Below are 26,165 nucleotides of genomic sequence, written 5' to 3'. Positions count from 1 at the left end.
TGTGGCAATGTGCAGCTCTCCAAACTGTTGCCTAGGCCTGTCCTTGTGGCTATAGGGCAGCTCTGAGCCTAGGCTGCTGCTCCAGGCAGGTTCCACTCCTCCCTGCCCCCCTTTTTTTCTCTCTATTTAAGAAATGGGGCCAGGCGCGGTGGCTCACGCCTGTAATCCTAGCACTTTGGGAGGCCGAGGCGGGCGGATCACGAGGTCAGGAGATCGAGACCATCCTGGCTAACGCGGTGAAACCCTGTCTCTACTAAAAATACAAAAAATTAGCCAGGCGTGGTGGCGGGCACCTGTAGTCCCAGCTACTCGGGAGACTGAGGCAGGAGAATGGCGGGAACCCAGGAGGTGGAGCTTGCAGTGAGCCGAGATCACGCCACTGCACTCCAGCCGGGTGACAGAGTGAGACTCTGTCTCAAAAAAAAAAAAAAAAAAGAAATGGAGGGCGGAATTGCCCACCTGGTCTGGTAGCTTATATTTCCTATGCATCGCCCCATCTAATTCGTTGTCTGACTTGTCCTTGCTGTATATGCAGCTCTGCGCCCACTGTGTACTCAGTCCTCCACCCACTATGTCCCCACTGTGGGGCTAGCCCTGAGACCACTGTGGTCTTACCATCCTGTAATTGCCACTTGGCTAGCCCTGTGGCTGCTGTGGTGCAGCCCTGTGCCCAGAGCTCTGCCCCCATTATGGCCAAGATGAAGCTGACACAATGTGACAAGAGCTAGAAATTCTGACTTGAGGATTCTGAGCAGAGGCCCCACCCCTACCCCTGCCACCCCCATCCCTACCCCTGCAGGATACTGGTCCTGGGCTTCAGGGACATGTGGCTCTGGGGAGGGGGCTCCATGAGGCACAGGCAGAGGAGAACCATCTGGAGCAGCAGAGACTGCCAAGGAGCTGCTGTCCCTGGAGCGGGAGCCGGGGAACATAAGGAGGGGAGCTTGGGACTGAGCTTGGGTCCCTCACCCACTTCTGCCTCCCAGGGCTGAGTGGTGAAGGGACTTTGCACACCATCCAAAGGTCCTGTGCCAGGGGCTTCCTCAGAGTCTCCCCTGCCTACCTTTTTCCTCTGGCCTTATCCTGACAGTTCCTGGCCCTCACTGTGGGACTAGCCTGGGCAGAATGTGCACCTGGCTGGGAAGGATAGGAGAGGCTGGCCTGCAGCTGACTGACTTCACTGGTGTCCCCTGGCCCCCTGCCTCCTAAAGTTCCCTGGGCAAGCCTCCATTCTTCAGGAGCATGGGGGCCCTGGTTTCCTACACTCTGTCACTCCCCAGGTCACTGTGATGTCACCCCTTCCCAGAGCCACATGTCCCTGAAGCCCAGGACCAGTATCCTGCAGGGTTAGGGATGGGCGCAGCAGGGGTGGGGGGTGGATCCTCTGCTCAGAATCTTCAAGTCAATCCCCAGGGCGCTGTGATGTGTAAGGTCACCATGGCAATGGAGTGGGGGCAGGGCACCTAGGGCATGGAGCAGGAGGACTATGGAAGCCACCAAGAAGGTGGGGGGCCCTGATCCATCGGGTCCCCAGGACCACCCCTCAGCCGGCAGCCAGCAGCTGGGGAGTGGCCTCAGAGGGTCTCAGGGACCACGGATAAGCTCAGAATCCCTATACTTCAAGCAGGGGTTGTCATTGTCTACCAAGGCCATCACTGATGGTGCCTGTGGCCCAGCCTCCCAGGCCTGCATCCCTGAGTCTATTTGCCAGCTACTCCAGGATCCTGCTTGGGTTAGCTCCCAGTGCTGCTGTGAGCAGGCCTCCCAGGATGCCCCGAGACTCTCCTCCACTAGTGTATCTTCAAGTCCCATTGTGGGAGCCCAACAACATCTCATCATGGAGGATGTGACCCTGACCTTACCAGAGTGCATGCACAGTGACAGCACCAGTGACATAGCCCAGCGTGGACCCTGCCGCCTTTGGTTTCAGGTGCAGAATTTGGGGGAAGGCAAGCGTCCAGCTAAGGTCCTGGTAGGCTGGGGCAAAGGCCCCTGCAGCTCCAACCAGATAGCTTCCTTGGGCAGCAGGAAGAGTCGGTGGCTGCCCTTCCTCCTCTCAGGAGAGAATGGTGCTCCCGAAGCCCAAGGTGCTCTTCTGGCTCCAGCTCAGGATCTAGCCCAAGATCAGGACCAGGGTAAGTGTCCAGCTCAGGCTGCTGCCCTAGTTACACATTCTTTTTTTAAATTAATTCTTTCTTTCTTTCTTTCTTTCTTTCTTTCTTTCTTTCTTTCTTTCTTTCTTTCTTTCTCTTTCTTTTTTTCTCTCTCTCTCTCTCTCTCTCTCTTTCTTTCTTTCTTTCTTTCTTTTTTTGAGATAGAGTTTTGCTCTTGTTGCCCAGGCTGGAGTACAATGGCGCGATCTCAGCTCACTGCAACCTCCGCCTCCTGGGTTCAAGCGATTCTCCTGCCTCAGCCTCCCAAGTAGCTGGGATTACATGTGCCCGCTATCACATCCAACTAAGTTTTGTATTTTTAGTAGAGACTGGGTTTCTCCATGTTGGTCAGGCTGGTCTCAAATTCCCAACCTCAGGTGATCCACCTGCTTTGGCCTCCCGAAGTGTTGGGATTATAGGTGTGAGCCACCGTGCCCGGACTTACACCTTCTTTTCTGTCACTGACCCTCCAATTCCAGCTTGGGCTACGACTCCAGCTCTGGATGTTACCCCAACCCCCACTGCAGTTGAAACTGACATCCATACTATTGATCACCTGACTGACACCATTGCAGTCACCAAGGGCCCATCTCAAGACCTCCTTCTCAGGAAGTGTGGCAATCAGTGGTCAACTGTCATGGAGTCTTCCAAAATAGTCGCATCTTGCCAGGACAAAGTGAATCTCCACTCTAAAGAGGAGCCTCCCATCCCAAAGCCTACTCTAGAAGAGCGCCCAGACCATGCCCAGGAGGAGGAGGTTACCAGAAGGAAGGTGCCAACTGAGGAGGCTGAGAACCCCATGAAGAAACTTCCAGACTCTACCTCCAGGCCAGGCAGCCCAATGCCAGGCCCAGAGCCCCCAGTTATCTCCAAGTCCCAGAGGAGTAGCCAGGAGATCTGTAGCTCTCAGCCACAGAAGCAGCTCCCCAATGTCTGTGACAATACCAGCTCTAACGTGCCACTGTCTGCCTACCAAGTAACCTGCCACAAGCAGTCCCCATTCCAGTCTCCGAAGGAAGCCATGCAGATCCCCCTCTCCAGTGCCCCAACCTGCCAGCTTCAGGAAGTTGTGGAAGACCGTGTGCTGGTGTTTGATATGGTCACAGGCAGCACCAGGATGGGGCTGCTGTGCCATGACCCTGTGGGCTCACGGGCAGTGCTTGTGGGCCTCATGCCCAGCCACCCATCCATCTATGTCCTTGAAAATACGCTGTCCACCCAGCTGTTGGCCAAACCCATCCTGTCTCCTGACAGCAATCACTCCAGCTTTTGGTCTATCACACCCATGCTGTCCACCCCAGTGCCCTGCAGCCTCTCATCTGGCAGCTACCGAGAGGTAGCCCTGATTCCCAAGGAGGCCAGGCTCAACCTGGAGTCATGGGACTTCCCTGGTACTGAGACACCCATCAGGGTTGGGATGCTGACTGGGCCTGTTCCACTGGGGATGCCCCTCCAATTTGATGAGAGGATACTGACCCATGTCCCTAATACTAGCTGGTCCAAGCCTGATGGTGAAAAAAATGAACCTAGTCATACCATCTGGATGCTAGACCCTTCCATGGCACCCTCTAGGATGCCAGATGCCTCCATAGTCCAGACCAAGAAACTGCAGTGGATGAACTCAGAGCCTGCTGCACCAGCCTATACCCAGGAAGTGCCCAGATCCCTCCTCCAGGAAGACATAGGCAGCCACGAAGAGGTCATTCCTGCTCACCCTGATAACCCTCAGGCCAAAGATGCTGGACAGACTCTCCTCACTGGGCAGATCCTCCTTGCTGGACAGCCACCCCTACCTGAGCACCCCCTTACTGATCAACCCCCTCTCACTGGGCAGACACCCCTTGCTAGGAATCCCTCTTTATCTAAAGAACCCCCCATCACCAAAGAGCCCACTCTTTCAAGATGGTCCCCCGACCCTGGAGAACCTGGCCAGGTCTCCACCCAGGAAGATGAGCCCTTAGGCCTGCCTACTCATGTAGGGGTATTTCAGGTGCCCCTGACCCCTGAGGAGACCTGTATCTATATGAGTAGAGACAAGGTTGGCATCAGTAATACTCAGCACTCCATCACGCATCAGCAGCAACCTGGCAACTCCCCTAGGACCCAGGAGGAGCAGCTTCCCTTGATCACATTTACCACACCTGGCACTGGACGCAAGGTCTTGCCCATGGCCATGGTGGCCACTGAGCCCCAGAGTGCCCCATTCAAGCTGACAGCTGAGGATCTTACACACTTATCAGTAGTTGCACACCTTGGACTGCCCCACCGGGCCTGCTATGAACTGGTGTCCACCATGGATGCTCTGCCAGTTCGGTTGCCAGTGCTCTGCTGCCACTCACTGAGACCCTTCCAGGACATGGCGGCCGTGGTGATTGATACAGGCACAGGATTCACCAAATGTGGACTGGCTGGAGAGGACCATGTCCTCAGTGTCATACCCTCACGAGTTCAGCTGCTGCAGCACCCAGCCCAGGGCCAGCCACGATATGCAGTGCCTGAAAACCAAGTGGGATCCTATTCAGTGCTGAACCGTGGTGTGGTCTATGACTGGGATGCACTAGAGGTGCTATGGCACCACCTGTTCTATTGCAGGCTGGGTGTGCAGCCCGAGAAGCTGTCTGTGCTCGTAGCCGACTTGCCCATCTCACCGCTCACCAACCGAGAAAAGGTGGCTGAAATACTCTTTGAGCATTTCCATGTCCCAGCCATGCAGACAGTGCATCAGGCCCTGCTGGCGCTCTATGCTTATGGAAGTACCACTGGGCTGGTGCTGGGCAGTGGCCATGGCACTTCCTATGTGGCACCCATCCTCACTGGGGATCTGGCCCCACTTGACACCTACCGGCTGGATGTGGCTGATGCTGACCTTACTGACTACTTGGCCCAGCTGCTGCAGAGAAGTGGCCACTCACTGCCCCAGGCAGGACTGATCAACCAGATGAAAGAGGCCTGCTGCTACGTGGCCATGGATGTGGCAGCTGAGAGGGCCCACACCCAGGCGCAGGCCCAGGTGGACTTTGTGCTTCCAGACAAGCAGGTTATCACGCTGGGGCCTGAGCGCTTCTGCTGCCCTGAGGCCCTCTTCCAACCCAATCTGATAGGTCTCAACCAGCTGGGCCTTCCACAGCTGGCCCTCCTAAGCATCAGCCGGTTGGAGGCCGAGCAGCAGGAGCAGCTACTGGCCAATGTGGTACTGGACGGTGGCAGCACATGAGTGGCTTCCCTGAGCGCCTGAGACAGGAGCTGGGCCCTGGTGCCGCTGTGCTGGGGTCTCCCCACCGTGCAGTTGCTGCCTGGCTTGGGGGCTCCATCATGGCATCCCGGAGCGCTTTCCAGAGCCTGTGGCTCAGCTGCCAGGAATATGAGGAAGAGGGCGCATGGGCTATCTATAAGTACCTGCTGTGAGCATATAAAAGTTCTGGTTCTGCTTTCTTTAAGCGCCGTGGCATGTTTCAGCCACAGGGTGGTGTGGGAAAAGCAGGAGTCCAGGCATGGGGTCATGGATGGGGGCCCTGGCTCTCTCCCAAGGCATGCCCTGCCTCTGCACTCTGGAACTCCATGGGCCCTGGCAACCTACCCTTTCTAGACAGCCCCGGAGCCCCTTGACTGGCATTGGCTCTGATCTGGCCTGACCTTTATTGCACCCCAAGGGCAACCACAGACAGTGGCTGCTGTGGGTTTTGCCCCGTTGCCCTGACGACAAGTGCAATTACCCTTGATTGCCAACTTGTTGCCATGGCAATTTCAAACATAATGTAATAACCCACACAGCCTGGAGTGAGTCACAAGGTGGGGGGCGGGGGGCAGCCCCCTCCCCTGGCTCCAGAGGAAAAGACTGCTTGCCCTTCCCCATTGTGGGCCCTCTTCTGGGGACTGAAGCCAAGCAACATGGACAACAGTCAGGCAGTTTCAAAGATGGCTGGGGGCCTGGGGTGGGAGGGTTCTGTCAGAGTTCAGGCTTCTTGGGGAGCTGCACTGGTAATCTAGGTACCTCCTAGAGTCTGAACCTTTGCTGGAGCTCTATGCTGGGTTAGCAGGGGCTTCTATCAGCCAGCCAGAATCTAAGGGCATAGGAGTGCCGGCCTTTGGAACCCTAGGGCTGGGAGTTGGGGGCACAGATAAGTCCTGGATCCTGGGTAGGAGGCCCAACCTGACCTGGGGGATGAAGCTCTGTGGATACTGAGGCTCGCACCTTATTCTGCCCCTCTGACTTTCTAGCTTTGGTGGGAGCCAGAACTACGAACTTGGGCCCTCTTCTCCTCCTCAGCCTCCCAACCCAGGCAGCCCCTGTCTTCAGGGTACAGGCCTCCTTAGGAGGGTCCTCATAAAGGCTACTAGGCAATGCTAATCTCGATTGCCTCTGCTCTTGTTCCAAACTCTGGTCTGTGCTAAAGGGCCTCCTGCCATCCCTCTGGCCAGTGGAGTGGTGAGAAATCATGTCCCCTGACCCCGTCTGGCTTTGAATAGTGGAAGTAAGAACAAAGCTCAGCATTGGTCCAGTCCCTGCCCTGGAAGAGCTAAGAGGATGGCATTCAGCTGATGTTACTATCTCCTGCCTGAAAGGCAGCTGGAGGTTGAAGCCAAAACATTGAAGCCGGTCCTACCCTGCCTGTGCCTTCCTGTCTAGGGGCTGAGGGATAAGCCATGGCTCAATCCTAGCCCTGGGTTCTTGTCTTCAGATTGCCCTCCACAAATGGCAAAGACTTGTCTATCTTCACATACACCAGAGATCAAGGGGCTGCTCTGGTGGGGAGCCTGAAAACAGCCAATGATGTAGGGTCAGCACAGACCCTGCCCACCGCTGGACATGGTCCAGCCCCCTTCCCATGTCCAGCTCTCAAAGCCTGATTCAGCCTCCACAATCCTGAGACTTGTGTCAGGCAGGAAGGGGACTGATAACTCCAGGGACCAGCTACAGCGTCCACACACACGTGCCAGCAAGCATGCCTGGGTGCACAAAGAATGCAGACACACGTGCCCCTGGGCACCACTGCATACACTGTGCTGTTGCATCTCCCTCGGCAAAAGAGAGCATACACAACACGTACACGTGTGCACACACACCCTGCCACGTGCTCTCACCCACATGCACAGAGCGTGCTTAGGACCAAGAAGAGGTGGAGTACTGCCAGCAGCAGGCAGGGCGCTAAGGAGCCACCCCTTCCCCTGCCTAAAAATCCCCATTCCAGCTTCTCATTGACCCCCATGCCTGGATAGCTATGACCCTCAGGAAAGACAGAAAACATGTATGTGGCATGTGTGGGGTCAGCAAGCTACAGCTTGGCTACACCATAAAACTCAGAGACCCATTGTTTCAAGAATAGTGGGCAGATGGCAGGAAGGACTCAGTGCCAGGCCATTCATTCATTCTGCAGACATCAGCTGAGCATACTGAAATGAGAAACGGGTTCTGCCTTGCAGATACCCAGCCTGCCAGGAGATTCCTACCCAGTGGTGGGGTGGGTCCCATAACCCGAGACCACTCAGAGCCCAGGGACCCCAGAAGTGGCACCAGCCCGGCCTAGAGGAGGTAACACCAAGCCAGGGAGGAAGGTGAAGGGCTCAGTACCCCCTCTGGAAGAAAATTTTGAGGAACCTTGTTTGAGGCGGTCATTTCCTAAGCTAGCCTTCAGTCTGAGCCCCAGCCCCAGCTTCTGGACTTGGACAGTCCCTCCTGTCATCAGCCATGGGTGGCCATGCAGGGCAGCCTCAAGATGGCTGAGGGTTTGGGGATGACCCCAACTCCCTCTCCCACAGCAGGGTCAGGAGGCTCACTGGGAGGAGTGAGGTGGGATAAAACCCAGCTCCAGACACTGAGAGGCCTGAGTCTGGTTTTCAGATACTGGCCTTAGGATGGTCCTCAGGGCTTGTGAGGGGTGTGGGTCAGGCTTTGGGTCCGTGAGCCTCACTGACAAGGGACAGAGAAATGGCCAAGGACTTCCTTTAAAGCTTCCTCCTGGTGGTTCTGAGCCTCCTCCCTCTGATTAGCACCCAGGCCAGGTGGGATACCTTGGTGCCACAGTTCTCCTGTGTCCCCATATCCCAGGCCAGGCCACTAGAATGATACAACTCATGAAGTGTTTGACAGTGATTAGACTGAAAAGAAAGCAGAGGCCACACCATGTCACAGGTGACTTTTATAGTTTGGGAAATTTGGTGCCACACAGGAAGGGGCTGACTGTGCCGCCACCCTTGCTGGTACTTACGGTTGGGAAAGACTCTGGTCTTGCAGGAATTGGGGATGGGGTGGGATAGGAGACTTTGCTACTACAGTCTAGGGCCCTCACTGTTTTCACAGTGACTACCTGCAAACACACACCTCTGTGTGTTTACAGCTCCTAGCTAGGGGATGCCTAGCTAGGGGATGCTAGGGGATGCCACACTGACTACCTGCAAACACACACCTCTGTGTGTTTACTGCTCCTAGCTAGGGGAGCCTGCCCTAGCCCGACTGCCCATCTGGTTTTTCTAAGTTGGTCCTGCCTTTTGGGTCGGGTTCGGGGAGCTGGGCAAAGCCCCGTTCCCTAGAGACTAATGACTGGCAAGCGATCCTATGCAGCTCCAGGACTCAGGCTTTCCCCCAACTCTCCACTCACCACCCCTTACATTGGGCATAGGAGGCCTCCTCCGGCCCCAGGCTGAGGGCCTAAGGGAGCCATTGAGAACCTTGGCCAGGGCTAAGCAGGCCAGCGCTCACCAGCACCGCTGCCATCCCGCGCGCTCCTGCTCTCCAGTGGGATTCTGCCCTTAAGGCTCCGCCAGGGTCGGGGCGGGGCCGGTTGGGAGGCCCCACCCCCAGCCCGCCCCCGGCCCGGGGTGCGAATCCGGTGCCGGCAAGCGGCTGGCGATGCTGGAGGTTCGCTAGCCGAAGCGGCTGCATCTGGCGCCGCGTCTGCCCCGCGTGCTCGGAGCGGATTCTGCCCGCCGTCCCCGGAGCCCTCGGCGCCCCGCTGAGCCCGCGATCACTTCCTCCCTGTGACCAACCGGCGCTGCAGGTGCGGGGCGGGCCGGGCTGGGGGCGCTTCCCGAACGCAGGTTGTGGGGCCTTGGGGGATTGTTTCCCTGGCTCGAGGTTCGGGATGCAGAGTGCGCGGGGGCGCAGCGAGGGCTCGAGGTCCTGGCGGGGTCAGAGCGCGCGGGCTTTGCAGATTTGGGGGAGGGAGTGCGGGGTCGGGCTAAAGTTCCCCATTACCTCGGACGGCTTGGGGGTTCTGGGGGGAAGCTTCTGCGGCTCGGAATTATGAAAAGATTAACCCTCGAAGATTCGTGGTCCCCCGTGAGGATAGGGGCCGAGAGCTGAGCCGTCCCTCCCCGTTCCAGAGCCGCCTCCAGCCCCTCCCAACTGTCCCCGGGCCCCTTCCCTCCCGCTTAGCAGTCACTAATTTCCATGACAACGGAGAGTTCTTTATGGGCGACAACCCGGAGGGGGCTGGGCGGGGCTGCCGCGGGGTGGGGGAGGAAGCTCCAAGCCCCTGGGGACCAGCAGCCCCCCAGCCAAAATTCAGCTTCCAAGCCTTCACCTGGGTGCCAGCCGGGGGTCCAGTGCATGGACCCACGTGCACGGTGGGGGTGGGGGCGCACATGTTCCTGCTGGGAGGTGCGGGGCTTGGTGCTCACACGTGTGCTTTCCGCATGTGTGTTGCTGTGCCAGCGGGGGCGAGCCAGCAGCACTTGGGAAAGGGGTCAGGGTGGCACCACGGTGGGGAGCAGGGCCCCTGGCTGGAGGTGGCTGGGATAGTGACAGCGTGAGCTTCTGCCTTCCCCAGCTTGTACTGTCTGGCAGAGACCCTGGGCTCTTGAGCCCCAGCCCCCTCCCCGCATAGCTCTGCCAAATTGCTTTTGTCCGCACCTCCCAGGCAGATCCTGCTCCACCAGGTTCCTTCCTAAGGATCAGGGCCCTCTGTCCCACACTAAAAGCTCAGAGTCTGCAGTAGTCCAGTCCCTGTGCTGTACTCCCCTTACCCCCAAGTCCAGGCTTTGAGCCCCCAGGACTACCTTTAAAGACCTGGTGCCCTCCCCCACCCTCAGAGTTGATTCCTGGCAGCTCCAGCGACTTCTGAGCCCCAGTTTCCTCAACTGGGGAACTGGTGTCTCCACTCAGAGCCAGGTTGGTTTCCAGGGTGGGGCAAGGGTCTCCCTTTTCTAATATTTGGTGTGGACCCTTCAGGTGCCCTCCTAGGCTGGCTGTTCACATATCTCTGATGGCCCTACTCTCCAGCCCCATGCCCTGGCCACCATTCACAGGCAGGCAAGCAGTCCTCTGCCCTGGGAGAAGGCCAGATTCCATGGTTTCCATTTGGGGAAACTGAGGCATGGGGAGGGGAAGGGCTGTGCAGTTATCCTGTTTCTGGGTTGCTTGTGGTGCCGTTTCTGGCACTCATGGCAGGATCTGCTGTTGGGGGTTGGTGAGAGGGGATTAAGCAGAGCTGTAAGAGGGGCTCTGGGGACCCAAAGCCTGGAAAGGATAGCAGATGGGGGAGGGGTTGGCTGGGAGGGTCTAAGTACAGCTGGGCCAACTGAGAAGAGGGACTATAAAGGGAAGCAGCCAGGCATCCGAGCCTCATTTTCATACCCCTATGCGTCTGCCTTCAACACGTTGGACCTGCTTTACCTAAGCTGCCGTGATGGCAGAGAGATGGGCTGGGAACTGTCCTGACTGGGGGGCTGCAGCAGCTGGCCTCTTCCCCACCAACATGCTCCAAGGAGCTGGCCTCCTTTTGGCTGTGCCTCCTACACCAAGTTCAGTGTATGTTTGGGGGATACAGGAGGGTGCAGTCTCGAAGGTCCCAGTACCATGGATAGCTCCTGGCCCAGGGATTTAGAGCACATCGCCATGGAGGCCTTAGGGCTCTGCTGGGCACCCATCCGCCCCCTTCAGAACTCCTGTCCACCTCCCCTTTCCTGCCCTTTGTGCCTGTGTCCCTTTTACTTTGTCATCTCCTTGCTCCTCTTCCATCACAGGTTCTGTCTTTGTCTGTGTCTCTGCCCCATTCTCTTTTTTCTAAATTCTCTCCATCTCCCCACCTCCCCTTTCTTGATGGGGACCTGGGTCACAGAACCTTGAAGAAGGAGCTAGGCTAAAGTCTCAGGAAATTCTTGAAGAAGGGACCTGACCAACACATCTCCCCTCCCCCTCCCCTTGTTTTAAAACTTCCATCACCATAGCAACCCTTTACTCTAGTGCCTTCCTCTGCATTTCCCCTCCTCCACCCACAGGGAAGCAGAGCCTCCAGTGGATTCTCCTTCAGGGGTTCAGAGATTTGGACCCCAAGTGCTTGGGAGGAGACAGCTGGCCTTTGGCTTTGCCTGCATGTTGACAGCTAAACTTTCGGGATGTAGCACTGGACTGCGTGCCCACCCCCAAAACTGGAGAGACCTCCCCACAATGCTCCCTCATTAGATGGGCAAAATTCAGCTGTAGGAACTTCTACCATGATTTAGCTGGAGCCGGAGGCTCAGTCAGGGCAGCCCCTTGACCGGTCCCCTGAAGCAATTGGATGGTGGTCTAGAAGCTTGGCCCTTGTTCTTAACAGACCTTGAGTGAGGTCTTCAGCTCCCCTGGTCCTGTGGGTGACACCTCAGCTGTGAGTTAAGCAGGGCTTGGGCTTCAGCATGTTCATTGCAGCAGAAAACCCAGCCCCAGCCCTTGAGAGAGTAGAGCAGCAGAGAGGAGGGGGTGCCTGCAGGCTGGTGTTCACAGCTGCCACTAAATTAGGAGGTGTTGCCTACAGTTGTTGGGAGGCAGCTGGAGGCCTCTTGGGCCCCTCCTGGCCTCCCTAGATTTACTGCAAGCTCTGGAGCCCCACGTGGCAGGGGACCAAGGTAGCAGGAAACTCTGTTTATGTCTATGAAAGGTAGGGCCTGAACCAGGATGATCTCAGCAGAGGAGGGGACAGGACCCCAATGTGGGGCCTCCGGACCTCTTGGCCTTTGTCCCGTTTGGGCTTTCCCTGGGCCAGACTTACCTAAAGACGCAGCAGAGTCCCTGGGGGACCATTTATCACCAGGCCACCAACAGCGGACCCCTCAGGATTGCTGGAGGCTCAATTCCCTGAGTCCAGTGGTCAGGCCCTGGGAGCAGGCCATAACTGGGGAGTGCTTGGCTCTCAGGCTCCATGAGAACCAGCTGGAGGGCAATGGCGGCACCAGGGCCTGCACTCCCCACAAGCTCCCTTTGGGCAGCCCGTAGTGCATACAGTTCAGTTCCTCTGCAGAGAGTGGAGGGAGCCATGTCTCCAGGGAAACGGCTGTTGCGGAGCTCCCGTGCCCTTCCATGGCCTAAGTGTACCTGAGGAAGAGCTCAGATCCTGTGTTGCTGAGAGGAGAGCTCTCCGTTGTTGGGTGTTGGGTCTGGGCCATGGGGGTGAGAAATACAAACCCCTTCCACTTGGCCTCCTCTCTTTCTGAGAGCTGTCCCTTGGCTGTTCCTCCCAGGTCTCCTTTGTTGCAAGCAGGTGCCCAGGGCTTGGTGCACACACCCGAAGCCTCCCAGGGAGCAACAGTGGATAGCAGATGGTGGAGTGGGTGTGGGCAGAGGGAACCAAGGTGCTAATTGAAAGCCAGGCCCCTCTTTCTCCTCTCTTTGCCCTGAGGCCAAGTCCAGGGCCCCAAGCCAGTATAGTTAGACTGGTGAGGAGGAGGAGGAGGAGGAGGAGGAGGAGGAGGAGTGACTGGCTGAAATTTGGGCAGCCATAGTAGGGGGCAGGGGAGACAGATCTGTTCCCATCTCAGCCTTGAGGCTTCAGGACATGGCTCCAGGCTGACATTACGGGGTGGAGGCCCAGTTTTCTGTGCCTTTCATGGGACAGACCCCCATGACCAGCCCTGGACCCCAGTGGGCACGAATGCATATGCAGAGCCGAAAGCTGGGGCCAGGATCAGAGACAGGCATGCACAAAACCTCCCACCCACGCCACACTGGCAAAGCTGGGAGCTGTTGGAGTGGGGTGGGGGGTGGGGCATGGAGGTTGTGGAAGGTATCTCAGAAAAGGGCCATTTTGAGTCTGGCCTTCGAGCATCAGGATTGTTTTGGACAATGTGTTGCACAAACCACCTTATAATGTCAGAAATCACAATGAAAGAAGAGATTCAGTTCTGCTCTCAGCACCTCGCTCATGTGGCAGCTGCTCCACAGGAAAGCCAAGGTGGGCAGAGCTCTTGCCAGTGCCCACACTTCCTACCATTGAGTGGACACAGTTGAGCTGGCGAGTCACCTGTTGTTGGACATTTAGGTAGTTGCTGAATTTTTTTTAATGTTATAAATAACTCTGCTGTGACAAATAGGAATCTGACGGGAGGCTTTTGGGGGAAGGGCACTCTTGCCAGAGGGAATGGTGTAAGCAAAGCAACAGAGCTGGGGCACAGGTCCCTCCCAGCCTTCTTGGGAGACTGCAGGCTAAGGTACCATCCTCCTGCCCAGTACACGGCCTTCAGACTGAGATGACTGTTGCAGGCCCCCTCCCGCAGCTGTTATGGTGTGAAAATGTGTAGCCGGCAGTGGTAACTGGCTATGCCTCTGCTCTCAGCTGTGAGGATGGGATTCTGGCCACATGCTTCTCCCCAGTGGAGGAGTGCAGGGTTGTGCCCATGGTGGCAGACATGCAGTCAGTGATGATCTTCAAAGCCTCTCCTTTGCCTCTGCTGTGCCTCACAAGATGGCTTAAACCCTGTCTGGAATAACGCTGATGAAATGCATTTGTATTCCCTGAGCCCAAGCAACCCAGATGAAGGAATGATAGAGTTTGTTCCCTAATGCTGAAGGCAAATCTGAGGGAGAATTTCCAGGGCTGTGACTCCTGGGAATCACAGCCTGGTGGCTGGCTTCTGCCTGGGAGGAAGTAAGTAGCAGCCAGAGTTGGCCATGGGGCTTGTTTGGGTCCTGGTCTTTGACTTTGGCTGGCAGAGTTCATCTTGCCAAGCTGCCTCCTTTGCCTCCTCCCTTCTCCACTACCTTGAGGCTGTGAGTGCCTTCAGGTCGGGGAGCATCTAGGTACTCCCAGGCCCTTGCTCAGGCCCTGCACACAGCAAGTGCTAATTGGCATGGAGGGAAAACATGCACAGTCAGCAGAGGCAGAGCAATTTCAGCGCAGCCTCAGTGCAGAGCTTGCTGTAGCCCCAGTGTCACACTGACCGGGTATTATGGAGGCACACCCTGGCATCAGATCTGTGAAGGTCTAGTCACTAACCCCCCACCCCCAGCTTTGAGCATGGGCTATGAGTGCGTTTTCCTTTGGACACTGGAGTCAGCCCACCTAGCACTACAGATGAGCATTGGGCTGTAATTGGCAGGATTGCAGACCTGTGGGACACCGTGCCCCAGGTGGAAAGAGTGCCTAGCGCTCACTGAGCCAGCTACATCTGTTCTGTTTGGGGGCCTTGCACCTGGACCTGACAGCCCAGGTCCCCTGTGGGCCCCAGTGGGCATGAATGCATATGCAGAGCCGAAAGCTGGGACCAGGATCAGGCTTGTTTTGCTCTTCCTGCCCAGTACACCTGCATACCTCCTGGCAAATCTTTTCCTACTGAGTCCTAATGCTGCCTCCAAAGCTTTACCTTGCCTCTCCACCCAGATTATCCCTCTGAGGAATCACCCAAGCACTGTGCCTGAGTGCAGTATTTACTAAATTCATTGAAGTCATTATAGTAAAATAGTAAAAATTCGCACAGAAAATTAGTAAACAAAAGATATGTCTGCCGTTTTGACATCCAATTCTTTGCCCAGGAGAGAACTCTTATTTCCTTCAGTACTCTTCCAGAAAAGAGTTTGTGAGGGTACATCAGTATGTAAACTTTAAAAAATTTACCCAAGCCAGGTGTGGTGGCTCATGCCTGTAATCCCAGCACTTTGGGAAGGTGAGGTGGGAGGATCGCTTGAGCCCAGGAGTTCAAGAACAGCCTGGGCAACATAATGAAATCCTGTATCTACAAAAAAATTTTAAAAAATTAGCCAGCTGTGGTGGTGTGCACCTATGGTCCAGTCCTAGCTACTCAGGAGGCTGAGGTGGGAGGATAGCTTGAGCCCAGGAGGTTGAGGCTGGAATGAGCTGTGATCGTGCCACTGCATTCCAGCCTGGGTGACAGAACAGCCGGGCATGGTGCGGGTGCCTGTAATCCCAGCTGCGGTGGGAGGATCGTTTGAGTTCAGGAGCTCTGGGCTGCAGTGCGCTATGCCAGTTGGGTGTCTACACTAAGTTTGGCATTAATATGGTGACTTCCTGGGAGCTAGAGCTCATCAGGTTGCCTAAAGGAGGGGTGAAGCAACCAAGGTCAGAGACGAAGCAGGTCAAAACTCCTGTGCTGATCAGTAGTGGGCTTGTGCCCATGAATAGCCACTGCACTCCAGCCTGGGCAACATAGTGAGACTTGTCTCTAAAAAAAGAAAGAAAGAAAGAAAAGAAAAGAAATAGGTCTTCCAGAATCCCCCCATGTGTCCTGAATCAATCATAACCCCTCCTTTTCTCTTAGAAGGGACCATTATCTGACTGCTTATTTCCTAGCTTTTCTTTATAGCTCTACTGCTGTGTTTGTATCCCCCGTACGGGTTTGTTCTGCCTGTTTGAACTCTCTATCAATAGACTCATACTATATGTATTCTTTTGTGTCTTTTTGCACTTAACACTGTGTAAGAGTCACCAGGTGGTTGGGTATAGCTGTAGCTCCTTTGTTTCCATTGCTATATAATATTCCATTGTGTGACTCTACCACAATACATCCTGTTGGTGGTGGTATTTGGTCTGTTTTCAATTTTTGGCGATTATGTATATGGCTACTATGAGCATTGTATGACTGTCCTGATGCACGAATACGTGCACTTCTGTAGGCACGTATTTAGGAGTGCAATTGCTGGTTCATAGGGTATGTTTGTTTGACTTTAGTGGTTTTACCAAACTGCTTTACAAAGGGGAGTTTGCCCTCTCCTAGCAGTGCTCACGTTCTTCATATATCCACTAACACTTGTTAGCTCTAGACCTTCAGAGATGACTAGCAGGTGGGTGGGTGGTTATAGCCCCCTTCATCTGTAAAATAGCTGAAATTTAAATAAACTGTTTGATAAGCCTTTTTTTTTGAATGTATAGAATACAAAACTATTCCCTTATATATCAGTTTAATACATTTTTTCATATGTAGGCTGTTGTAGTTCAGGCAGCCAAGCTGAGTAGCTGGATGTCTAGCCAGAAAAGCAGGGGTAGGATCTAAGCCTGCCTATCCTCTAGCCCCTCCTGGTATGGTCTCTGCCCCTAGCTTGGCCTGAGCCACGTTGGGGTCTCCCAAAAGCAGCCCCTATGTTGTGGGGAAGTGGAGAGTAGTACAGCTAAGCCAGACCCCATTGTGCCCGCAGGTTAGAGCCTGGCAATGCCGTTTGGGTGTGTGACTCTGGGCGACAAGAAGAACTATAACCAGCCATCGGAGGTGACTGACAGATATGATTTGGGACAGGTCATCAAGACGTGAGTGCCGGGCCTGTCAGGCAAGGCTGGGTGGGCTGGTGGGCAGGGGCTAGGGAAATGGCAGTGGAGTGCAGCTGATGCTAAGGCCAGGCCTGAGTGGGTGCCTGTCGGCTGCAGTGAGGAGTTCTGTGAAATCTTCCGGGCCAAGGACAAGACGACAGGCAAGCTGCACACCTGCAAGAAGTTCCAGAAGCGGGACGGCCGCAAGGTGCGGAAAGCTGCCAAGAACGAGATAGGCATCCTCAAGATGTGAGTTTGAGGCCTGGGATTGGGGCGGGGTGGGAGGCAGCAGGGAAGGGCTTAGAGGGCAAGTGGCCTCAGGCAGTCCCAGCCTCTGGCCAATTAGTCTGCTGTGGCCACTGTGGCGACCACAGCCTCTCCCAGGGGTTCATCCAGCCCTAACTACTGGCTCCCCTCCCCGTCGCCAGGGTGAAGCATCCCAACATCCTACAGCTGGTGGATGTGTTTGTGACCCGCAAGGAGTACTTTATCTTCCTGGAGCTGTGAGTGTGGGTCTGGGGACCCAAGATTCCCCAGTGCCCAGGGCTTTCACCTGTCCCACCCTCTGCAGCTAAGGAAACCCCCTTTCTGGACCCTTGGCGTCCCAGGTCCCTGTGCCTTGCTCAGCCAGCTGCCTGGCGTAGGCAGCTCACCCAAGTGCTCCTGCCCTACCCCCGATTCTGCCCACACCAGGCTCAGGGGCTGGTGTCCCTCAGGGCCACGGGGAGGGAGGTGTTTGACTGGATCCTGGACCAGGGCTACTACTCGGAGCGAGACACAAGCAACGTGGTACGGCAGGTCCTGGAGGCCGTGGCCTATTTGCACTCACTCAAGATCGTGCACAGGAATCTCAAGGTGAGGCCAGAGCCAGAATCAAAGGGCCAGTTGGCAGCTGGGCTGGTGCTGGGGTGGGCAGCACCTCAGGGCCTTGGTCTAGCCTCCAAGGTCCTCATGGTGTCTTCTGCTCACCCACATGCTATTCTCACACCACAGCTGGAGAACCTGGTTTACTACAACCGGCTGAAGAACTCGAAGATTGTCATCAGTGACTTCCATCTGGCTAAGCTAGAAAATGGCCTCATCAAGGAGCCCTGTGGGACCCCCGAGTATCTGGGCAAGCAGGGGGTGGGGCAGGGGCAGGGGGATAATGGGGGGCAGCCTTCAGGGAGCTGCTCTGGGCAGGGGGAAAATGTGCTCATCTCAGGAAGCTAGTGTGGATGGTACTGGACCTGGCTAGGCCTGATACTGACCAGCAGATGGGCGCTGTGTTTGTAGCCCCAGAGGTGGTAGGCCGGCAGCGGTATGGACGCCCTGTGGACTGCTGGGCCATTGGAGTCATCATGTACATCCTGTGAGTGGACAGATGGACAAGCAGGCTTGCAGTCAGATGGGGTGGGGGCATGTGTCTGTGGCCTTTCTGTGTGACCCTTCCCCCATGCAGGCTTTCAGGCAACCCACCTTTCTATGAGGAGGTGGAAGAAGATGATTATGAGAACCATGATAAGAATCTCTTCCGCAAGATCCTGGCTGGTGACTATGAGTTTGACTCTCCATATTGGGATGATATTTCGCAGGCAGGTGAGGAGGTGCCTGCCCAGCACTTGGTAGAATGCAAGGGAGTGAGGAGGGTGTCCTGCTCTCATCTTCCTCTGTGGTATTCTGCTTCTGTCCCCCAGCCCATTTATCACCTCTAGACATTGAGATGGGGTGCCCATGACTATCCCCTCCTTGGTTTTGTCCACAGCCAAAGACCTGGTCACAAGGCTGATGGAGGTGGAGCAAGACCAGCGGATCACTGCAGAAGAGGCCATCTCCCATGAGTGGTGAGCAGGGTCCAGGGGAGGGTGGGAGAGGCCAGGGTCCCCCTCACACCCAGCAGCCCCATCTTTGAGGCCTAGAAGGGGTGCAGGTACCTAGAGCTCAGGGCAGCCCAGAGGCTCTGCCTGGTAGTCCCTGGATGCCACATAGAAGGGCTGGGCAGAGTCTCCACAAAGACTCATTCTCTCAGATCCAGACACACTTGCACCCTTTCCAGGATTTCTGGCAATGCTGCTTCTGATAAGAACATCAAGGATGGTGTCTGTGCCCAGATTGAAAAGAACTTTGCCAGGGCCAAGTGGAAGGTAAGGCTTGGATAACTCCCTTCTTGGCTTTATCCCAAGTATTCCTTCTGGCACTCAGTTTCTTGCCTGCATCACACCCCTGCAGCCACACACAAGCTTTTCTCAGGCCATCAGGTGTGGGTGTAGCCACTGTGATTACCTTAAGTAGGAGTGCTGAGCAGCTGAGTACTTGGCCCTGGGGTGGATGGAGGTGGCCGGGGGTACTATGGAAGGAGTTTGGTTTGGTCACTGCCAAGCAATGGATCCAGCAAGCCTCACCCTTAGCCTTTCTCCACTGTGCTCCTTTCAGAAGGCTGTCCGAGTGACCACCCTCATGAAACGGCTCCGGGCACCAGAGCAGTCCAGCACGGCTGCAGCCCAGTCGGCCTCAGCCACAGACACTGCCACCCCCGGGGCTGCAGGTGGGGCCACAGCTGCAGCTGCGAGTGGAGCTACCTCAGCCCCTGAGGGTGATGCTGCTCGTGCTGCAAAGAGTGATAATGTGGCCCCCGCAGACCGTAGTGCCACCCCAGCCACAGATGGAAGTGCCACCCCAGCCACTGATGGCAGTGTCACCCCAGCCACCGATGGAAGCATCACTCCAGCCACTGATGGGAGTGTCACCCCAGCCACTGACAGGAGCGCTACTCCAGCCACTGATGGGAGAGCCACACCAGCCACAGAAGAGAGCACTGTGCCCACCATCCAAAGCAGTGCCACACTGGCCACCAAGGCAGCTGCCACCCCTGAGCCGGCTATGGCCCAGCCGGACAGCACAGCCCCAGAGGGTGCCACAGGCCAGGCTCCACCCTCTAGTAAAGGGGAAGAGGCTGCTGGTTATGCCCAGGAGTCTCAAAGGGAGGAGGCCAGCTGAGTAGGCAGCCTGGTGAGGGGGGGCGGGGGATGGGCAGGAGGGTGGGAGAGTGGATGAGGGGCTTCTCACTGTACATAGAGTCACTGGCATGATGCCCTCGCTCCCCCATGCCCCCACATCCCAGTGGGGCATAACTAGGGGTCACGGGAGAGCAGTCTCGTCTCCTGTGTGTATGTGTGTGAGTGGTGGGCAGGCCAGTGGCAGGGCCGGCCCCAGCCCCTGCATGGATTCCTTGTGGCTTTTCTGTCTTTTGCTAGCTTCACCAGTTTCTGTTCCTTGTGGGATGCTGCTCTAGGGATACTCAGGGGGCTCCTGCTCTCCTTCCCCTTCCCTTCTTGCCTCACCATTCCCCTAGGCAGGCCCTGCAGGTCCCACACTCTCCCAGGCCCTAAACTTGGGCGGCCTTGCCCTGAGAGCTGGTCCTCCAGCGAGGCCCTGTCAGCGGTCTTAGGCTCCTGCACATGAAGGTGTGTGCCTGTGGTGTGTGGGCTGCTCTAGGAGCAGATACAGGCTGGTATAGACGATGCAGAAAGGTAGGGCAGTATGTTTAAGTCCAGACTTGGCACATGGCTAGGGATACTGCTCACTAGCTGTGGAGGTCCTCAGGAGTGGAGAGAATGAGTAGGAGGGCAGAAGCTTCCATTTTTGTCCTTCCTAAGACCCTGTTATTTGTGTTATTTCCTGCCTTTCCGAGTCCTGCAGTGGGCTGCCCTGTACCCTGAACCTCATGAGCCTCTAAGGGAAAGGAGGAACAATTAGGACGTGGCAATGAGACCTGGCAGGGCAGAGTACAAGCCCAGCACCCAGTGTCCCAGCCTTACTGGGTCCTTACCCTGGGCCAAACAGGGAGGGCTGATATCTCCTTGCTCTTCCTAGATGCCCACCCCCTACAATCTCAGCCCACAAGTCCTCTCCACCCTAGGGGGCTTGCTGCATGGCAATAACCCATAATCTGATTTGGAGGTTTGCCCTTTACAGGGGCAGATTTTCTGCTCAGTTCAACAATGAAATGAAGAGGAACTCCCTCTTTCTACAGCTCACTTCTATCAGAGGCCCAGGTGCCTCAGAGCCACATGGAGTTGCTTTTTCTGGGATGAGGAAGTAGAGTTAAACTCCCCAGTTTCCTGAGGGAGGCTCCTGACAGGTGCCCTTTGTCAGACCCTACCACAGCCTGGATAGGCAGCCACATTGGTCCTCGCCCTTGCTCGGCACTCCGTGGTGGTCCTGCCCTTCTCCCTGCATGCCTGTGGGTCTGCTCTGGTGTGTGAAGGTCGGTGGGTTAACTGTGTGCCTACTGAACCTGGCAAATAAACATCACCCTGCAAAGCCTCTGGCCACCCTCTCGCCTTTGCTTCCTCTGTCCTACTGGGGAGGAGCCCCTGGAAGGCAGTGGGGAGGGGAGAGGCTGGGAGCAGGTTCACAAGTAGTGGCTGGGAGTAGTAGTGAACAGTGCCCTGTGGATTTCTTGGGCTGAAAGTGAAGATCATCCTCACCACAGTGTATTCCTCAATGGTGGTGGTGGTGGGGGTCCTCTGGACTCTAGAAATCCATGTGACCAGTGGGTCTTGGGCTGCATTTGGACCAAGGAATACTCCCTGGGCTGAGAGCTCAAGTAAGGGCTGCTGTTTTTGACTCCTGTTGACCGAGGAGCCTTACTCTTGATTTAGGCATAGAGCTGGAATCTACCTGGGCCAGCCACCACAAGGACAGACCCTGCTCATAGCCAAAGATAGCTTCCCTGAGCTAGGGAGAGGGTGTAGGGTGAGCAATGCACAAAGATTCTATGCTGCTCTGTGTTGATTCCTTCTTTCTGTGAACACCTGTGCTTTCCACCTATGCCCCAAATGAAATCTCACTCTGGGTCTATTTCAGCTGGAGCAGATCAGCTTTATATTATGGGGCTATGCACAGGGTTTCTTCTGGGTAGAGGGAGTAACACTGCCACAGATACTAAGCCTAAAAACCCAAAAGTTGACTTACTACAGCCCAGGTGGGCCTGGGTGAACTCACCAGGGATGCTGCTCTCTGGGAGGACCTCAAAGATAACCTCCTCAAAGATAACTTCTCTGATGTGGGAATAATAAAAAGGATTTGTTAGTCTCTAGTCTTTGAAGCATCTGGACCTCCAAAATTCCAACCCTACTACAGTCTCAAGCATAACTGATCCTCCTGAGAGCTAAGAGCTAAAGTCAGGGTACTGGCCCTAGTGTCTCCAAACTCAAGGATAGTCATATCTTACTTGGATGAAGCCAAGGTTGGCCTGGGGTGACCTGAGGGACTGGGGCCTATGTGTCCATCTTTCTAGAATCGCCCGGAACTGAGGACTGAGAGGGTAGAGTATTGTGGTCTATGGGAACTATAGACCATAGCGCATGGTCCATCACTGTCCAGAGCCCAAGGGACCCATCGGGACCATTGTTCTATTCCCTTGCGGCTGCGGTTTTCTCTGCCTTGGCTCAGCCTGCCTCGCGCCAGCTCTGGCGTGGGACCACAATGCGCTGCCTTGCCCTGGAAAAGGGTCCAGCTGGCAGCCTCGCTGCTCCCCGCCTTGATATAATGCTGCGCTCTCAAGTGGCAGGTCGAGTCTTCCCAGATGACGCCTGAGAGCGACCACGCTCCGCCCAGGATTCTCTACGGCCTCGGGGCCGCTAAGCCCCGCCCATAGTCCCGCCCACCCGAGGATTTGTCCAATCCAGGCGAAGTGTTCACGCTCCGCCCAAAGTTTTGTGTTGTCACTTCCGGCCCGCTCCAGGAAGTCGTGCTGCGGAGCCAAATTTGAAGCAAGCGGAGGCGCGGGGGCGCGTCTACGAAGCCGGACCTGTAGCAGTTTCTTTGGCTGCCTGGGCCCCTTGAGTCCAGCCATCATGCCTATCCGTGCTCTGTGCACTATCTGCTCCGACTTCTTCGATCACTCCCGCGACGTGGCCGCCATCCACTGCGGCCACACCTTCCACTTGCAGTGGTGAGTGACTGCAGTGTTGGGGCCCGGTGTTTGCCCGGGTACCGCTTCAGGGCCGTGAGGTGTCGGGCCTCCAGGCGGTCCAACCCCGGAATCCAGACAAGTGATGAGAACCTTCCTCCTAGACGAGGCCCCACGGGAGCTTCCCAACCTGGGCAGAAGTGGGTCAGGACAGGCTTTCTGGTAGAGGTGATAGCTGAGCTAAGCCTGACGGGGACTAAGATGGCTCAGTGAAGATAGATGCTTCCTTGATCACCTATACAAACAGATGTGATTTCAAAACCGTTAGCCTGGGCAAGGGTGAGCTTTCACCACATCAACAAGTCCTTTTATTTCTTCCAGATAGAAACCTGCTAGGCTTCTGGCTACCCAAGAGGGTTTGCTGTGCCTTACTTGATAGTTTGGAATTATTCTACCCAGAGTCATCTCACTGTCCAGACACCCCAGTATATTCGCCATGTCAGCAAACCCGTTTAACATGGGGAAGGCAAGGAGATGCTCCCCTATCCAGGGGTCCTGCTGACCGTGTAGGGCCATTCTGTTGAGTGTACAGCTAGTGGGGAAAGATTCCCCTAGCAGATGTGGACAGGCCGGTTTGGACCTCCTAGCAAAAGAGATAAGGCAGCGTTACCCCTGGGAATGGTGGGTGATAATAATCACAGGGTCTTGTGGGGCTAAAGGCCCTAGGAAGCAGAGAGGCAGGCATGACGCTGATGGCTGCTGGCTTACTTGCAAAGCTTTGTTTAGGCCTGTGTTGCTGACAGCCTGAGCCCCATGCTGAGGGAGCCACTGCTGTTTGGTTAGACTAGAAATTAAGCTCGCCTCTAAGCGTACTGTACTTTATTTTCTGTTTGCCTACTCTATTTTCTTCTATCCTTTTACTGTATTTATTTATTTTTATTTTATTTTATTTTTGAGATGGAGTCTCGCTCCTGTCGTGTAGGCTGGAGTGCAGTGGCGTGATCTCGGCTCACTGCAACCTCCACCTCCTGAGTTCAAGTGATTCTCCTTCCTCAGCCTCCCAAGTAGCTGACATTACAGGCGTGCGCCACCACGCCCAGCTAATTTTTGTGTTTTTCGTAGACAGGGTTTCTCCATGTTGGCCAGGCTGGTCTCGAACTCCTGACTTCAGGTGATCCACCCGCCTTGGCCTCCCAAAGTGCTAGGGCCTATCCTTTTACTTTAAACTTTTCTGTGTCCTTGTGTTTTACATGTATCCCTTGAAACAGCATTTATTTCTTTTTTTATATATTAAAAAGTACTTTAGCTTACTGCAAAGATCTTTATTGTATTTTATTTTGAGACAGGGTCTCACTCTGTTACACAGGCTGCAGTGCAGTGGTGCCATCTCGGCTCACTGCAGCCTCTACCTCCTGGGCTAAGGTGATTCTCCCATCTTAGCCTCCCAAGTAGCTGGGACTACAGGCGCCTGCCACCATGCTTGACTATTTTTTATTTTTTTTTTGTATTTTTTAGTAGAGATGGGGTCTTGCTATGTTGCCCAGGCTGGTCTCGAACCCCTGGACTCAAGTAATCCACCAACCTCTGCCTCCCAAAGTGCTAGGATTACAGGTGTGAACCACCGCACCCAGCCTTGGAAAACAACATTTAGTTGGACTTTTAAAAATCCAGTCTGATAATCTTTGTATTTAACTGGACCGTTTAGTCTACTTAAAATTGTTGCAATTACTGATTAAATAAAGAGTAAACATATTGTCTTTAGTCGATTCTGTTTTGTCTTGCCTATTCTACCTTATTCTCTCCTTTCTTGCCTTGGTAGGAATTGGTTAAATATTCTGTATTTCTCCATTTTTCCCTCAGTTAGTTTGGTCGTTATGTACCCCATTTCCATTTATAAGTGGTTATCCTAGAAATTAAGGTATGTATCCTTAACTTACCAATTTCAAGGTTAATCAACACCTTTCTCATTTTCCCAGGCAACTCAAAGAGCTTAGAATACTAACATTCTCTTCCCACTTCTACGTTATTGTTGAATATTTTAATTGTGTGTATGTGTGGTATTTTTTTTGTTGGTGTTGTTTTTGAGACAGAATCCTGCTCTCTTGCCCAAGCTGGTCTGCAGTGGTGCAATCTCTGCTCACTGCAGCCTTGACCTCCTGGACTCAAGCGATCCTCCTGCCTCAGCCTCACAACTAGCTGGGACTACAGGTGCATGTTACCATGCCCAGCTAATTTTTGTTTTTTGTAGAGACAGGATTTCGCCATGCTGCCCAGGCTGGTTTGAAACTCCTGTACTCAAGCGATCCACCCTCCTTGGCCTGCCAAAGGGCTGGGGTTTACAGGCATGAGCCACCATGACCGGCCAATTGTATGTTTTTAAGTAAAGTTTTTGTTTGGAATAATTTTTTTTTTTTTTTGGAAACAGGATTGTGCTGTGTCGCCCAGGGTGGAGTTTGTAATTGTTTCTTCTTGCAGGATTGAACTTTTTTTAATGTTCTTCTTTGTCCTTCTTTGTCTCTTGTAACTTTAATTCAAAGTCTATCTTGTCTAACTTTTTTTTTGAGATGAAGTCTCGTTCTGTGGCCCAGACTGGAGTGCAGTGGCGCAATCTTGGCTCACTGCAACCTCCGCCTCTTGCGTTCACGTGATTCTCCTACCTCAGCCTCCCGAGTAGCTGGGATTACAGGTGCACACCACTGCGCCTGGCTAAATTTTTTTGTATTTTTAGTAGAGGCAGAGTTTCACTATGTTGGCCAGACTGGTCTCAAACTCCTGACGTCGTGATCCGCCCACCTCGGCCTCCCAAAGTGCTGGGATTACAGGCGTGAGCTACCGTGCCTGGCCTATCTTGTCTAATTTAAAGTCCATTTTATCTGCTATTAGTATAGCCACTTCAGCTGTCTTTTGGTGACTGCATGGTATATCTTTTTTCATCTGTTTTATTTTATTTTATTTTATTATTGTTTTTAGAGACAAGGTCTCGCTATGTTAGCCAGGCTGGTCTCAAACTCCTGGCCTAAAGCAATCCTCCTGCCTTGGCCTTCCAAAGTGCTGGGAATACAGGTGTGAGCCACCACACTCGGCCCTTATCCAACTTCTAGCTTCCGTTGTAGCTATTGAAGTCAGATTTTAGTTTATCAGTTACTCCTTTAAGCATACTTTGGAACTTTATCCTCAGACTCTCATTACCTTTAGAATTTTCTCTGATTTTGGCTTTCTGCAGTTTTAGTATAGTGTATCCAATATGAATTTCTTTTTACCTTTTTCTTTTTCTTTTTTTTTTTTTTGAGACAGAGTCTTGCTCTGTTGCCCAGGCTGGAGCACAGTGGGGCAATCTCAACTCACTGCAACCTCCACCTCCCTGGTTCAAGCAATTCTCCTGCCTCAGCCTCCTGAGTAGCTGGGACTAAAGGCATGTGTCATCATGCCCGGCTAAATTTTGTACTTGTAGCAGAGACAGGGTTTCACCATGTTGGCCAGGCTGGTCTCGAACTCCTGACCTCAGGTGATCTTCCCACCTTGGTCTCCCAAAGTGCCGGGATTACAGCCATGAGCCACTGTGCCTGGCCGAATTTATTTTTACAAATTCTGCTTGGGATTCATTAGATTTCTTTAACGTGTAGAGCAATTTCTTTCTTTCTTTCTTTTTTTTTTTTTTGAGACGGAGTC

At 54.5% G+C, this 26,165-nt stretch overlaps 3 protein-coding genes across 6 annotated transcripts in view; all 3 read left to right on the top strand.

The window, feature by feature from the left end:
* The first annotated feature begins 1,360 nt into the window (after positions 1–1,360).
* Positions 1,361–5,585, top strand: LOC109026375 (uncharacterized). Of its 2 annotated transcripts, none has more exons than XM_019024565.3 (2): positions 1,361–2,135; positions 2,633–5,585. In XM_019024565.3, the coding sequence occupies exons 1-2, from the start codon at positions 1,487–1,489 to the stop codon at positions 5,365–5,367; spliced, it is 3,384 nt and encodes a 1,127-aa protein (XP_018880110.1). In that variant the 5' UTR covers positions 1,361–1,486; the 3' UTR covers positions 5,368–5,585. The 2 variants fall into 2 exon arrangements, with proteins under 2 accessions (XP_018880110.1, XP_055238433.1); XM_055382458.1 differs by having other exon boundaries at positions 2,026–2,135; positions 2,340–5,585.
* A 3,359-nt stretch (positions 5,586–8,944) lies between these two features.
* CAMKV (CaM kinase like vesicle associated) lies at positions 8,945–20,905 on the top strand. 2 transcript variants are annotated; one of them, XM_019023726.4, is made up of 12 exons: positions 8,946–9,148; positions 16,492–16,600; positions 16,718–16,849; positions 17,029–17,103; positions 17,317–17,455; positions 17,594–17,714; positions 17,876–17,951; positions 18,042–18,178; positions 18,345–18,423; positions 18,636–18,723; positions 19,013–19,124; positions 19,218–20,905. In XM_019023726.4, the coding sequence occupies exons 2-12, from the start codon at positions 16,506–16,508 to the stop codon at positions 19,574–19,576; spliced, it is 1,413 nt and encodes a 470-aa protein (XP_018879271.1). In that variant the 5' UTR covers positions 8,946–9,148; positions 16,492–16,505; the 3' UTR covers positions 19,577–20,905. The 2 variants fall into 2 exon arrangements, with proteins under 2 accessions (XP_004034213.1, XP_018879271.1); XM_004034165.5 differs by having other exon boundaries at positions 8,945–9,148; positions 19,013–20,905.
* A 59-nt stretch (positions 20,906–20,964) lies between these two features.
* TRAIP (TRAF interacting protein) overlaps positions 20,965–26,165 on the top strand; it is a 29,229-nt gene continuing 24,028 nt past the window's right edge. Inside the window, exon 1 of one of the 2 annotated variants that reach the window (XM_004034164.3) lies at positions 20,965–22,538. In XM_004034164.3, the coding sequence (XP_004034212.1) occupies positions 22,441–22,538 (98 nt within the window). In that variant the 5' untranslated portion in view covers positions 20,965–22,440. The remainder of the gene's footprint in view (positions 22,539–26,165) is intronic. The other variant, XM_063703807.1, reaches the window with a different exon arrangement.

This window comes from Gorilla gorilla, chromosome 2, assembly GCF_029281585.2.
Source record: "Gorilla gorilla gorilla isolate KB3781 chromosome 2, NHGRI_mGorGor1-v2.1_pri, whole genome shotgun sequence".
NCBI classification, from domain to species: Eukaryota; Metazoa; Chordata; class Mammalia; order Primates; family Hominidae; genus Gorilla; species Gorilla gorilla.
This window is presented reverse-complemented; position numbering and strand designations above follow the sequence as displayed.